Source organism: Nicotiana tabacum, chromosome 9, assembly GCF_000715075.1.
Source record: "Nicotiana tabacum cultivar K326 chromosome 9, ASM71507v2, whole genome shotgun sequence".
NCBI lineage: Eukaryota > Viridiplantae > Streptophyta > Magnoliopsida > Solanales > Solanaceae > Nicotiana > Nicotiana tabacum.
This window is the reverse complement of record NC_134088.1, coordinates 99,932,818-99,948,956: the sequence shown is the minus strand read 5'-3', so window position 1 is coordinate 99,948,956 and position 16,139 is coordinate 99,932,818. Positions and strand designations below refer to the sequence as shown.

The 16,139-nt window shown below is 35.8% G+C and overlaps 1 protein-coding gene across 1 annotated transcript; it reads left to right on the top strand.

Annotated features, from left to right (window-relative positions):
• Positions 1–1,318: 1,318 nt before the first annotated feature.
• Positions 1,319–12,578, top strand: LOC107814055 (actin-related protein 2/3 complex subunit 2A). The gene is made up of 10 exons (XM_016639383.2): positions 1,319–1,629; positions 2,270–2,336; positions 2,689–2,896; positions 5,004–5,173; positions 5,857–5,934; positions 6,456–6,588; positions 6,668–6,759; positions 7,424–7,480; positions 12,115–12,186; positions 12,266–12,578. The coding sequence occupies exons 1-10, from the start codon at positions 1,568–1,570 to the stop codon at positions 12,311–12,313; spliced, it is 987 nt and encodes a 328-aa protein (XP_016494869.1). The 5' UTR covers positions 1,319–1,567; the 3' UTR covers positions 12,314–12,578.
• Positions 12,579–16,139: the final 3,561 nt, after the last annotated feature.

Genomic DNA, 16,139 nt, shown 5'->3' with positions numbered 1-16,139 from the left:
AAAATAAACTACTTGGCAATTTTAAGACAATATATGCAATGCTATATAATAACAATCAACTAATTTAACATTTAATGATTCAATTTTTTTTTTTTTTGTATATACAGGGTATTAAAAATTCAAAATCTGTGGCTAGAGATATCGATAAACTTAAAATGGAGTCATACTGAAATAAAATTTTTTCGGCTAAAGAATTATTTAAATTTTTAGATAGCCGATTAAAGTGAGTTTTAAATTAAGGATAATATCTTCACCTGCATCATTATAAAGATAATCTTTATTGAAATATATATAAAGTTTTATAAATTGGAATTTCAAAATAGAAATATTTTTTGAAAGATAATATCATACCAAATAAGAGTTCAAGTCGTAGTAAAAGAGTCACGTCGTAGCCAAAGAATAGTTTATATTGTGTCAACCTTTGTGCTTTGCCATAAATATGAGTTATTATTTCACTTTGTGGCTATTTTTAGGTTCCAATGACACCAATGAGAATAGTGCAAAAATAAAATTATCACTATGAGATTTGAGAAAATGTTAGTCTTTTTTCATGTAGTGTTTCTTAATTAATATTTAACGATTATCTATAATTATTTAAAAGGCTTAAATTTTAAGGTTATTTACATATAATTCAAATAACTCAGATATTTAATATGGTTAATGTCAAATATCAAATATCAAAATGGAGTCATACTGGAAAAAAATAATTCACTAACTAATATTTTTTTAAATTTTTTAGATAGCCAACTAAAATGAGTTTTGAATTAAGGATAATATTTTCGCTTATATTATTATAAAAATAATTATTATTGAAAAATAAAGTTTTAGAAACTGAAATTTGAAAAAAGAAATATTTTTTAAGAAATATCAACACACAAAATAAGAGTTCAAGTAGTAGTAAAAGAGTCAAGTTGTATCCAAAGAGTCATTCATAGTCTCAACATTTGATTGTTTTGCCATAAATATGAGTTATTATCTTGCTTCCGAACTATTTTAGGATCCAATAACACCGACGAGAATGGTATCAAAAAAGAAAAATAAAAGAAATTATTAATTTTTTTTATGTAGTATATATTATTAATATCCAATAATTATCTATATTTATTAAGAAAGTTTAAATTTTAAAATTATTTACATATAATATAAATAACTTAAATATTTGACAGGATTAATGTATCGCACTCGCACGGGTGCTGATAGTAGTTATTAAGTAAAACCATTATGATGGACTTTATTGCCTTGATCTTGGGCCCGGGCTCAGCACAGGCTTTGCAGGACTAGTGTTTTAATATAGAAAGAAACAGACAACTGAAAAGTTAATGATTTTGTCATAGCAAGTGTTCTGTAATTGATTTTTACTGCTTCACTTTTCGACTTGAAAAATGAGACGACAGAGAACAACGATATCAGCATCGCAATAGAAATTGAACGTTAACAAGACGCGATCAAGGGTCCATTCAAGATTCTCATACTTTATTTCCTTTTTCCTTTTTCTAATTTCTCTCATTTCGAAAACCCAACTGTGCACTCCTTGTGAATTTCTTGTGTGAAGAGATCGAAGAAATCGATGATATTACTGCAATCTCCCTCCAGATATCTCCTTCAGATCTTGTCCAATCGCGTCCAGAAGTAAGCTTCTACCATTTCACATTTGCAATTTCCCCCCTTTTTTACACTTTTGCGGGTCAAATACTCAAATTGTCGGTTAGGGAAGTGTGGATTACATTCTGCTGTTTTTTCTTTTTGTTGGAGTTGATTGATTACAGCTGCTATGTTTGCTGCTTCTGCAAAGTTTTTAACTCGTTATTGTGCTTTGATTATGAAGATGAAGTACTTATATGCATCTGTAGGAATTAGCATTTTTATTGTTACTCTTATCATAAGCATAAATTTGCAGTCTTTCAGTTGCACCTCCAATATGGTTTCCAGTTAAATCTTTTTCTTAATAGCTCTCGTTAAATCTAATAACCAAAGTTTGTTGGACATTTGATAGAGACCAAAAGTGCTTACTTTTGGCAATCTTAAAGAACCAAACTGCTCAGGATTATAACAGCTGGTTTCTTGATTTGTCCAATTGCTATGAGCCTTATTCTTTCGCTAATTGGTGTATTGAATATGCTAAAAGTTTTGAAATGTGACTTACCTAGTTTACTGATCCTTGAATCTTCCAAAATTTTTGACAGTCTATATTGTGCAAGTCAGACCCGATATATCTGTTATTATGTGAATAATCTGTAGCAGATGCTGATAGCACATCCTTATTTTGCAGTCTTGAGAAAGGAGTTGAACTGGATTGCCAATGGGTTGAATTTGATGATATCCGTTACCATATTCAGGTGAGTTATCATCGTACAGAAGTCATGTGATCACTTTTCCTTTTTTTTTCCCCTACTTTTTTTCCAATCGAAAGAAAAGAAAAGAGCCTTCAAACACATATGTCATTATTTTGAAAATGTTAGTTGAGATGGTGATATTTTTATCTTGGTATGCTGTCATCTTTTCGTCTTCTTGAGCCGAGGGTCTTTCGGAAACAACCTCTCTACTCTCTCGGGTAGGGATAAGGTTTGCGTACACACTACCCTCCCCGGACCCCACTAGTAAGATTTTACTGGGTCCTTGTTGTTGTATGCTGTCATCTTCCTAGGAAATGAAACAGAACGATGTACTAATATGTAACATATTCTGCAGGCTTCAGCGAAAAATGCAAATGTCCTTCTTCTTTCAGTATCATTGCCCATACCACCTCCAGAAACTGTCCTGTTTGGTGGACTTCCACTTGGAGCATTAGAAGCCATAAAAGCAGCATATGGTGTAGTTGCACAAATTCTTGATCCTCCAAGAGATGGATTTAATCTCACACTTAAACTGAACTTGTCAAAACTTCCCCCAGATGAAGGTTCTGCAAGTTTCCTCTTTAAGGTCATTATGAGCTTGCCATAACTGCACTGAAGGATATAGTATATTAGTCCAAACTGCAATTACTAGAAAATTTGGAGGTCCTTAGTTGTGAGGGTAATCGAGAAATAAATGTGACTGTCGATTTCATATTGCATGTCTGTTTTACAAAGTCTTTTTTTTCCAATATAAGTCAAGAACACTCATTATAAGCATAAATTCACATTCACACACACACACACACAGGGAATAAGGTTTTTCTTCCGTTAAAAATGAGAAGGAAACACTGAAATTTTAAGTGTGTATGGGTTTTCCAGTGTTTCCTTCTCTTGGAGTTCATTTTTGTTTCTGGACATGTTACATCTATTCACCATTGCTTAAGGTTTGTGCTCATTTTGAGCTCTGATCAAAATTGTACTCATTCTAAATGAATTGATCAATATTGTACTCGTTCTTTGAGCTTTTAAAAGCAATGATATATTGTCTGAGCAGTGGCATAGTATAACTGTATATTTTGTTGTATTATTATGTAGCATTTACTATTGGCATCGTATTGAATTTCTGTTCTTGTTTTTTGATGTATATATTTGTTGGTTAAGTAAGTAATCTTTTAACAAAAGGGTACAATTCCAATGCACCAGCTGTATAGGAAGCAACTATACAAGCTAGAGTTTTTCTCTACAAAATTGACCTAGTCATCTCTAGAAGTTGGTTATCCTGTATTGCCAAAAAGGAAATGACAAACAAAGTTATCTGAATGTTGAGCATGGGACTTCCGTTCCTCATAAACAGACCAGTGGATTCTGATTATTAATAAAGAAAGTTTAACTGTGGCTAGCAATACAGAATCCAGCTTATCCATTTTCCCCTGAATCCCGTTCTATCTTCTTGTAATCCAGAAGTTACATTTCCCATGACATTCAGCTTTCTCAATACTAACTTTGCCCTAGGCCCACTTCTTTAGCATGTTGAGCCTAATCTCACTAAAGGGTGCCTAAGCCCTGAAGCTCGGTGAAGCCCAAGTTGTGAGCTTTGCCTCGCTTAAATTGGCGCTATAGTGTAGGCGTCAAGGTGCTAAGGTTTGTGCACCTTCACCAATGATTTGTTTTTCACTTTTAAAAAAAAATATTTTTACAATTCTTATGTCCAAACGCCCACTTAATCTTCTCTACACTTACCAGTGTTTTATTATTATTATCATTATTATTATTATTATTATTATTATTATTATTATTATTATTATTATTATTATTATTATTATTATTATCTATAGTTACCTCATGAACGCGGGATGCTTCGTTCACCGGGTTGTCCTTTTTTTTGTTGGTATCTATAGTTACATTTCTTGTATTACATTTCTATTTTTTTTTATGGTTTCTTCATTGGCACTTTTCTTAAAGCCCATGTTTAATTGCGCTTGAAGCTCCAAAGGACTGGCACTTTTTTGCGCTTTTCACTTTTGGCTACTCTGAAGTGTTCAAGCGGAGGCAATCGCTCCCTTTGAAATAAAGAAAAACAGCCCTTGCAAAATATAAATCTGTGAGTCTGTGTGCCATGGTTCACTTGGATAGGTGTTAAATGTTTGGATTCACCTTAGGTTAAAGCTCTTTGTAATATATTTTCTCCATTTACTTTTCACTCCGTTGCATCCATTTTCTGTAATGGAAACTATGAACCTTTACTATTTACAACTTTTTTGAATACCATAGCATTAAGCGTTTCATTGGACCTACTCTTGTTGTTATGAAGTAACAAACTTACCTAATACTAACCATACCTCTACTTTTAGCACAGCCCTCCTCACAATCCGATGTATATTTTTGTTGTTAATTCTTGAGCTGGTCAAACTAAGGACACAAACTTGGGATGGTAGTACAAGTCAAATGTGTAGCATTTAGTTTTTCATATGAGGTGGTGTGCTTATTATTTCAATTCTCTTTGAATTTGTGATCAGTTATATGTAGTGTACTAATTGTCAGGAAGAAGTCTTTGATACTTCTAAACTAGGTTATTGTCTATTTCTTGCTGAAAGTCTTAGTTACAATACTGGAATACACATTGTAGACATGTCAATGTAGAGTGCTTATGATATTTCTTTCTGATTGTAGAACACAAACATGCACTCTTGACAAAGATTGCATCAGTGAGGGAGGTAGTAATGGGAGCCCCACTGAGGGCAGTTCTAAAGCATCTAGTTTCAAGGACAGTTCCTTCCGATCTAGGCAAGCCTGTTGCGCTGGTTCATAGGCCGAATGAGTCTTTTTTCCTTGTACCTCAGGTGAGTAAATTTATCCATTTTAACACATGCACAAGATGTGGTAAAAGTATAGTTCATGTGTATAGGCTATAGTTTGATAAACATGAATCCATTTCAAAATGCTGCGGCGAAAAGTCTATAGTTTCTTCAGTATGAATCCATTTCCAAATGCTCAGCATAAACTTTGTGTTACATTGTTGAGCTTGGTTACCGTAGCTAAAGCAACCAACCAACCTTTTGACAATATTCCCATATGGATCTCTGCCATTCTACCTTGCCTCATGGACCCCAGAGGAATCCTGCCACATCCAAGTTCTGCTAGCATGTGTTTCTTATTTGTTAAGTGCTTTTGAACTTGTATCTGTGTTTAGTTCCCCCTCCCCTCGTTTGTTGATTAATAGACTTGAACTTTCTTTGGAATGCATAATTACTCTTTAAATATCTGCGTGAATTTGAGTTCAAGTTCTCTTCTCTGTATGTGCTATTTCCTCTAAGCTGACTGTATTAAAAATAATCTTTATTTCACAGCCTTTTTTGGTTGACCATTAAGTACTGGGCAAGTTCATGCTGTTAGTCTTTCATCCTCATCAAAGTTCTCTCTCTTTGCCATGCTAAAAGGCACATTGTTAGTTATTTTAGTATCTATCTCTGAGGAGCCTATTATGTATTCAGATTAAATGATGCTATGTGCTGGCTGTTTGCAGGCAGACAAGGTCACTGTCATATTTCCTATGAGATTTAATGATTCTATAGATACCGTTCTTGCAACTTCCTTTCTACAGGTAATACCATACATATTTTAATGTGTTCTTGTATCATTTTTATCATCCCCATCCAAGAAAATTAAAAGGTGTGAGGACTGAGGACTAAATAGCTTCCATAAAAGTAGTATGATGGAACGTTCCTTTTATTTTTATTTTGTACTAACGGATTACTGTGGTAGAGATTCTGATATTTGAACATCCAAATTCAATCTTCATCCTATTAGTTTGAAGATTGTTTTGGAATTGGATACAATATGATTTGTTTCTTTGTATCAATTTGCTTGTCATCTTCTATCATTTTCTAGTAAGAGTGAGGTTTATTATATCATTTGTGATACCAAAGAAACTGTATCTGTCTTCCAGGAAGTCCGGAAGGTGCAATGATTTGTAAATGGGTTTATTGCGTTTGCCAAAAAATCCAGCTTTTTCATTTGATTTTGTTGCAAGATCTTTTCGTGCTTCTCTATCTTTATTGGGATATTGTCCTTCTGGGCTTAAAGGAGTAGGGTGGCTCACTTCTGAAATTTGATTTTCATCAGGAATTTGTTGAGGCAAGGCGAACTGCTGGACTTAACAATGCCCCTCCTTGTTTGTGGTCTCCATCTCCTCCTCAAGAACTGAAGGAAGCTTTTACAGAAGCATTATCTGCTAATGCCGGATTTGTTAGTTTTGGTAATACTAATTATTTTAATTAGTTATTCCGCTGATGTTTTGCCATTTCCGTGACTTCAACTTATTTTTTGACGAGCAGTCATTTTTCCTCGCCATGTGGAAGGCAGAAAACTGGACAGAACTGTTTGGAACCTATCAACCTTTCATGCTTACGTGAATTATCATGTTAAGGTGAGATTTCCTGACCAAAAGTTTCTTGATTGTGTCAAATTAATGTATCCGTACTTGATGCAACACAATTCATGTTGTCTTATGTTTGGAAGGCCTCCAGTGAATCTTGAATTTATGCTATAAATGAGTTCCATCAAGGACGAATGCATCAACCTTATAGAAGGATTTGCTGACTAACAACTTTCAGTTTTTTTTTCTCTGGCTAATATCATAGACAAGGATTCGTCATTCAATGAGAATGTTTATGAAAGCCTTTCTTTCATCCATGAATTAGACTATCCCACACTCTGGATTCTTGGCATTATATGTGGTATTACCTTACGTATGTTAGGAGAATATGAAGACTAAATTTCACATGTAGAGTCACTCCAGCTGAAAGCTATCTGTAATGATTTCTAATTCAGGCATTTGTAACCAACCTGTATAGTGTTCCTGGAGAATTGGTAGTAGACCCACTGGGTTCCTTCAATACATTTACAAACTTACTTGGATTATTTCAAAGAAAAAATAAATCCCAAGTGAGGTGATCAATTTATGGCAATTAATGAGCTTTTCATAGTTTTCATAACACTCGCGGCATGCCTCAGAAGCATTTAATATGATATTAATATTTGTGCCAAAACCGATATCCTAAACTCAATTACACTGATGTTTTCCTAAACAGTGTTCTGAATGCTTCATGCATACTCGAATGAGGCGTCAGGTGGAGTCATTGATACAGGTAATTGCTAATCTTTCATTATAAATTTAGAAATAGTAGATTAGCACGTTTTAAGTTGCTGTATTACAAATGTACATTTGGCAAAGTCTTCCCACAAAGAATACTAATTGGAAAATTTGCTAAATTTTATATTCGTGGTTACGTTTTTGATTACTTTGTGCTGAAAGAATCACCAAACTCGACAAATATTTACTGTTAGCACTATGTTACACCGCAAGGTTGTTTCAGAGATGATTCTTCATGCAATCTTATCAAAATGTATGAGTTTGTTTCTCTTGGGCATTGGATGATCTCTGTTCTGTGTTTCCATAACATGTTCATCAACGTCTTTCTGGAAAAGGCTAAATTGTTTTGTCTAATTGGAACAGAAAGGTTAAATCTGACTCGCCCAAATGTATTCCAATTACTTTCTGCTAGATCACTGATCCTTTTCCTTTTCTCTTTTTATAGGTTATGAGCTGATGTAGTCGTCCATCCTATAACATTCTTTCTTTTGCTCCCTTTCATTTTTTTGTCCTTCCCTTTTGGGTTCTTGGCGAGGGGGCTAAGGTGGGGGCCAGGTTAGGGCACTATTTTCTGGTACATGTTATTTATTCCTTCGCTTTAAATGCATGGAAGCTTTTAGCCATTTAGAGTGAATATACAACAACAACAACAACAATCCAGTATAATCCCACTAGTGGGGTCTGGGGAGGGTAGTGTGTACGCAGACCTTACCTCTGCCCTGGGGTAGAGAGGCTGTTTCCGATAGCTTCCTCCCTCCAAGAACTCCCCACCTTGTTCTTGGGGTGACTCGAACTCACAACCTCTTAAATGCCTGGAAGCTTTTAGCCATTTAGAGTGAACATATTACCTCTTTGTTAACATGTCCCTCATCTATCCTTCATATGTCGGCATATCCATCCAGCTGAATATACTATTTCGTAGCTCTTCCCTCATTCCATGGTAATTTGCATCAATTTAAAAGATTAGTTTATCTTGAAGAAATAATAGTAGCTTTAATTTTTGTAGGCTTTATCATATTTTATTAGAAGAGTTTAGGTACTTCTTTAAGTAGCTCTCAAGGGGCAAAGGAGATAAAATATAAGCGATTGAAGATCCTTATTACTACATAAGTCCCTCAATCAACACCACAACAACAACTTGTTGGGAAGCATGTCAGACTAAGAGAAGGAAAAAATAATTAAAAACTAAAAGCAATAAATTCCATAAGACAAAACAAAGACAAAATTTATGTGGTTTGACAATTTTTGCTTATTGCACGGTCACACAGAGAATAACTTTATTGATACTGAAGAGAAAGAAGAATTGTGAGGGATGGTCTACAAATGAGGAGGGAGATGCCTATTATAGGTAGAGAGATCAACTAAATTTTCCTCTAAGATGTGAAGCGCGGCAGGACGGCACCGCAATTGTTTGCTGAGTTTCTTTCTTTTAGATTTGCAGTCTTTTTCACTCTAACCCTTTCTTACTTTCTTTCTTTGTCTTTTTCACATGTCTCTTTCTTTCTTTTCTTTTTCACATAGGTTTGTTCGCATCAATATATCAGTTGTCGGGGCTAATAGAAAGAAAAAAATAATTAAAAAAGAAAAGCAATAAATTTCACAGGACAAGACAAGATTTATGTGGCTCGGCAATTTTTGCCTACTCCATGCCACACCAGAGAATAGCAAATCTTTTGTTTTAAATATTTTTCTTTGTATAGGAAGGGGAGATTGATGGGAACAGACCCATGTGAAAAAGAAAAGAAATGAAAGAAGAAAGAGACATGTGAAAGAATACAAAGAAAGAAAGGAAGGGTCAGAGTGAAAAAGGCTACAAATATGAAAGAAAGAAATTCTGCACACCATCGCAGTGCCGTCCTGTCGTGTAGAAATTTTCTTTTTGTGTTTCATATCTCAGAGGAAAATTCAGTTAATCTCTCTCCCTATAAATAGGCATCCTTCACAATTCTTCTTTAGGCATCCCTCACAATTCTTCTTTCTCTTCAGTATCAATAAAGCTATTCTCTGTGTGGTCATGGAGTAGGCAAAACTTATCTTGTGAGATTTATTTGCTTCTCTTTTAATTATTTCTTTCTTCTATTAGCTTGACACGCTTCCCAACACAACTATAAACAACTACTAAGTGCTAGTCCCTTGCAAGTTGGGGAAGTCCCTCAATCAATAAGGATCATAAGTTTAATGGACAATAGATAAAAAAAGAATAGTTGATGCTAACTTCTACGTGCCTGAAGGGGTACCATGAGCCTTGTGTTGTAGCTTTTTGTCTGAAGGGGTACCATGAGTCTTGTGTTGTAGCTTTTTGTAAACTACTGTAAACTTTTGAACAAGATCTACAAATAAAAAGTTTTTGTATGGGGTGGAATGTTGGCCAGTCAAAAACTCTCATGTCCAGAAGATGAAAGTGGCGAAACTGGGGATGTGGCATACTAGGAGAGATATGATCTGGAATGAAAATATTCAGGATAGGGTAGGAGTGTCTTCTGTGGTGGACAAGATGCGGGAAGCGAAGCTGAGGTGGTTCAGGCATGTGAAGATGGGAGGCCCAGATGACACAATGAGGAGGTGTGAGAGGTTGACTATGGTGGGTTTTAGGGGAGGTAGAGGTAGGCCAAAGAAGTATTGGGGAGAGGTGATTAGGCAGGACATGTCGCATCTTCAGCTTACCTAGGACATAACCCTTAATAAGAAGGTGTAGAGGTCGAGAATTAGGGTTGGAGGGTAGTGGGGTAGTCGAGCGTTCTCCAATAGTATTTGTACGCAGTCTCGTATATTCTTATTCTTAGATTTGTAGTGCTACGTGTTGTTCTTTCTCTTCGGTCATCTTAGTATTAGTATTTTACTGTTGTTGCTGCTTCTTTTCATGGCTTCTACATTACCGTATTCCTCTTTTGTTATTGTTGTGCTTATGCTTTCTTTGAGCCGAGGGTCTATTGGAAATTGCCTCTTTACCTCCACAGACAGGGGTAAGGTTTGCGTACACACTATCCTTCTCAGACTCCACTATGTGGGATTACATTCGGTATGTTGTTGTTGTTGTTGTTGTTGTTGTATTTATAATTAAAAGTTTAACTCTTTACTAAAACAGTAATGTGGTTGCGTTGATTAGGTGTTGGGAAAGGTACTTCAAAAGGAGTTTTTAAGATGAGAATGATTGGCTCTGGTAGTTGGTAGTTGTTTTAGGCTTGTACCAATGTTGATGTAGTATTTTTTTTATAAGTAAATTAATCTTCATAAAGAAAATAATAGGTAAATTAATTTAAAGTAGACGAGCAATAAGGGATGTTGGGACAAAAGTATATCCAAAGGAGAGAACTTAACAGTGTGGGTAAAGAACTAAGAAAGTCAACTATGGAATTCGGCTCTAATACATGTGCCGTAGCTTTATTGCACCAAAAACTAAAATATACACTTGATCTTAAGATAAGTACATTATCCTTCTTTCCTAGCATTTCTTTTTCTCCATATAACCCACCATACTACCGCTGGAATTGTCTTCCAGAGTAAACCCAATTTATGCCAGGAAAGCAAGAAGTCCACAGTGGGATAACATTCGGCATAGTTGATGTAGTATTAAAGGATAATACTACCCAATTGATGTAGTATTAAAAGGATATAAAATTAGGTAATGTTGATATTCAGTATTGTTGAGTGTTGCCGGATCAATTTTAAAGGAAGAGGTTCAACTAAATGAAGGATAGAAAAAGCTCAAGAGGCATAGATTGCTGTGTGTATATAATAGTCAAAATTCTTGGTCTAGTTATGCCATATTACCCTATTGTGTTAAATAACTTGTCTGTCAAGCATCTTTTAACTGCTGAAGGTGAGGCGGGCACCAGCAAATGAAATCTGTTGGGTTTGTTGGCCTAAGGTGTTTATCATAGAACACAAAAATTGCGTACCTCATGTGAAACATATTGTCTGCTCTTATACGAGACATCTTTTTTCTTCTCAGAACTATTATGAGACGGACATATCTTAAAAGGGATTGCCCTTATTTAGCTGCCTAGCTGTATATTTTTCTCGTAGCGATGGCTGATGGCTTCTCAGAAGTTTTAAAAGGTTCAGTTTGAAATAGAAAAGGTCCGGATGATATTTAAACATGAAAAACTCAACACAACTTCTAGATAGTTTTGCAAGTATAGAGGCCATGTAGAATGTGCACGGGTATGACATACTCTATAGTCAACACATGTTAGAAGATTAGGATTTATCAACGTAAAGAGTACAAGGGGTTCACTGACCTATATCTACTCAATATTGTGGATGGAATTATAAAGCCACAAGAACAACCTAATCTATTCTAGAAGAGATTTGCAGGCACTCCTCATTGCAGCAGTCATCTTTTATGATTATGTGTTCCCAACCAACTCGCTGTTAATGTCATGCCAAGTTCTAGTAAACTCTTCCTTAGCTAATGCTAACTTATTCTGGGACATTTTTGTACGGATTTCCTTGTAACTAATGCGTTTAATCTAGTAGCTAATGCGTTCTTTCGTCTTACTGGCAGTTCCTTGTAACTAGAATGCCCCAGGACTGCTTTCTGTAATTATTTTTCTTGTTTGCTAGTTGAATCTAATTATTGCGAATTTGTAGTTTGCGGAACTTATATTTTTCATAACTATTTTGTAGGCACTTGATCGTGCCAAACCAGACTCTGAGAAGGCCAAACGATCTTCTCCAAGCAGATCATTTAAACGAATGGTGTGTCATTTGCTTGGTTTGATCTCAATAGAAAAACGTTTCTTGTCATCTAATCTATTCTTTTGTTTGACATTTATAGAGCCTCAAGGATGGGAATAACAGTTTGGGTTCACGAAGTTGGAAGTAGAACATCTGAGCATTGAGGGTTACTCGTCCCGAAATTATTGTAGACACAGCCTCTTTTCTAATAACTGCTTTTACTTGATGTTTATAGTTGTCGTTTGTAAATTTTATGGAATCAGCTTCAGTGTTAGATTTAAACTTTGCCATCTCGCTGAAGTTTCAAGTTTTGGTTAGCAGAGTGCATTTGTTTAGGTCATGCGCATGAGTGTAGGATTGCTTTGTAACAACTTGCAATATCCCATTTTACAAAGTTGTTTGCTTTTGCTCTATTATTTGTCTCTCTTGGTTAATATGGTCGTGAGGCGAGACCCTAGAGAAGTGGAGCCATTCTGTCAAGCTTCTTAAGTTTGTTTTTTTTGTAGGAATTTGCATCTCATATCTTTTGCTTAAGCGCGTTAGATTTTCTCAAGTGCAAAGGTTATAGATATGGTAGTCATTGTACAGTCCATTATTCATTTGAATCCAAACATTGAGCAAGAAAGGAGTCTAAAGTTCCGAGTTAGCAATTCAAGGGTGTACCTAGCAGACTAAGGGTGTGTTGGGTAAGAAGTTTCTCCAGCTTTCGAATGCTTAAAGTTTGTTTATTCCTTTTTGGCGAGTGAGTTAACATATGAAAATATGAGGCAGTAATAAATTGGCTCTTGAAAAAGCCTTCAATATGGGCAGCTAACTATATCTTTCCCCACCAGTGCCGCATTTTCATTTATTGTGTACAATAATAATCCAATATAATCTCACTAGTGGGGTTTGGGGAAGGTAGTGTGTACGTAGACCTTATCCCTATCCTGGGATAGAGAGGCTGTTTCCTATAGACCCTTGGTTCTCTCCCTCCAAGAACTCTCCACCTTGCTCTTGGGTGACTCGAACTTACAACCTCCCTCCAATAAATTTTCATTTATTGCTAAATCATGAAGCTGTCCTTTTCTTCTTGAATGGATGTTTGCATCCCAATCGGCACTCACTTAACCATAGTAAATTTAGTGTGTTTTACCCAATTCACATGTACACCGACTAGTTTATTCTAAAAAACTTTTGACCTAAGTTCAACCTCCAATTTGACTAATAAAAATACTGATAAGTATAATATACCTGAAAACCTGACGCGAACAAATATTTCATGAGAGGGGACATGTAGTTTTCACAATAGCATCTCTTATTATCAGCACATATATTATCCAGTTAAAATAATTAATACTAGTAAACACTAGGACTAAAATCATAATGACTTTTAGATGACCCCAAAAAAGCCTGACTACCAAAAAAAAACTAGCCTATGCTCAAGATAATGTGTTCTACAGGCTTAATCATACACACTAATACACTACTTTAGTTTTACATTACGTCATTGTTCAATTTCTTATAGTTAACATTTGCCAAAAAATAAATAATCATCTCCTGATTTCACCTTTAGAATTGATCCTATGGACTTTCTTTAAAGGAAAAAAACTACCCCGCTTGTGGTGAACTAGGTGAAACAGAACACTATTAAATATATTTAAAATCTACTTAATTAAGCAAAAATCTTTAGGAGGGGGTCATATATAGTTCCTTCATTTTTATAAAGTACGTTCCCATCAAAAGGAAGTTATGTGATCTCATATGTACTGTTAATTTCGTTCAAGTCTAACACGATACGACATCTTGTCCAGTCTAATAAGGACTACAATAATGGTGGGAATGCCACTGAAATTTACAACAAATTGAGCGGAATGTTTTACATAGCTATTAAATGAGCTTTAGATAAGCAGAATTGAATTCATTGTAAGTCTAGTTGAGTCATGTGTAAATTTAGTGATCCGAATAATCTTTATTCGCACTATCTAGGGCTCACTAAAGGGGGAACTGTTTTCTCTCAGGAGCTTTTCAATTCCTATGACTAGTGACGGATCCAGAATTTTTAAATCATATATATATATATATATATATATATATATATATATATATATATATATATATATATATGATCAATTATTAGTTTTTCTATATAAGTGTATACGGTTAAAACTGGCCCCACCAATTTTACTATTTGACCGAGACCGAGAGTTTGCATTGAAGGATGGCCTTGTAACGGAATAGGACATATCACAAGGATAAGGTACCGGGTTCAGAACCGAGGTACTTGTCAAGATTGAGGCTAGTAGCGATCGAAGCCAAACAAGACAGATATCGAGCAATATTGAAGATAGCACAATAACAAAAAGGCGAGATATCAGTGACTGGTCGAGGATCACGGCGTAAATTTCGGTGACTGGTCGAGGATCATGGCATAAATCTCGGAACGGATCAAATTAGGAACGGTTAATTAGCTAATCATAGGATTTCCTTTTGTATTTAGAGTTATACCATAAGTAGAACTCCTCTACTATATAAAGGGGAGTATTAACCATTTGTAAGGGACAATTCTCACATAAAAAAGCAATACAATTTTCTTTCTTGTTGATACGACTGTTCATCAATTTTGCTTTATTTTTAACTATTTTGGTATCAGTCAGTACGAGGGCACCCTAGAGGGTTGAATTTCGTTTCAATACTGGTTCGCTTTATTTTATAGTTCATTTCTGTTATTAATCTTCATATTTGTCTATCGGTATTAAGTGAAATTGCGTATCCTTAGAACCTCATTATAAGTTTAATTGTTATCCAATTTTAAGGGTAAATAGTTTGGCGCCCACCGTAGGGCTAAGGATAATAGTGATTGCTTAATACCAATTTCGATAACACACACTGCTTTACACTTGTTCTCGTAAGAATCTTTGTTTGCAGGATAAACATGTCAAACTCACAAGCAGCACCTACACATGGTGACAACAACCTCTGATTTTATGGGGAAAACGACAACACAGCTACCCCAGGAATCGAGGTGCCTCAGGACGACCTCAAGGGAGCACCAATTGCAAATCCCATCGATGTCAGTTCACATGTCGCCTAAATGCAAATTTGGGCGTTAAGCCCGAAGGTAGTATACACAGGGAAGTTTGATCAGGTGGTCGAGGTACGCGGGGCGGAGAAGATGGTGGAGTTAGCCTCCAATTGATATTCGAAATGTTACAGGCTCAACAAGCCGCTATAGCACAACTACAAAATCAACACCGAACACCGAGTAGGGTCGAATCAGAAATCGTTCAAAGGACCGAGCCTGTGCCGAAAAGGTCGAATGCCAACGAATCGGAGACTGATCCCGCCATTATGAAAATGTTCAAGGATCTCACCAAACGGATTGAATCGAGAGAAAAAAAGATCGAGGCAAATGACAAAAAAGTGGAGACATACAACTCCCGGGTTGACCAGATACCAGGGGCACCGCCGATTCTAAAAGGTATGGATTCAAAGAAATTCATACAGAAGCCTTTCCCACCAAGTGCGGCACCGAAACCCATTTAGAAGAAGTTCCGAATGCCAGAAATTCCTAAGTATAATGGGACCACCAACCCTAATGAATATGTCACTTCTTATACATGCGCAATAAAGGAAAATGACTTAAAAGACGATGAGACTGAATCTGTTCTACTGAAAAAATTTGGAGAAATCTTGTCGAAAGGAGCAATGATATGGTACCATAATTTGCCGCCTAATTCCATCGATTCCTTCACCATGCTTACAGACTCCTTCATAAAGGCACATGCCTGAGCAATAAAGGTTGCGACTAGAAAATTGGACCTCTTCAAGGTGAAACAAAAAGACAACGAAATGTTGAGGGAATTCGTATCTCGGTTTAAGATGGAATGCATGGAACTACCACCGGTCACAGACGATTGGGTTGTTCAGGCCTTTACTTAAGGTTTGAACGAACGGAGTTCGATGGCATCTCGACAGCTAAAGCATAATTTAAT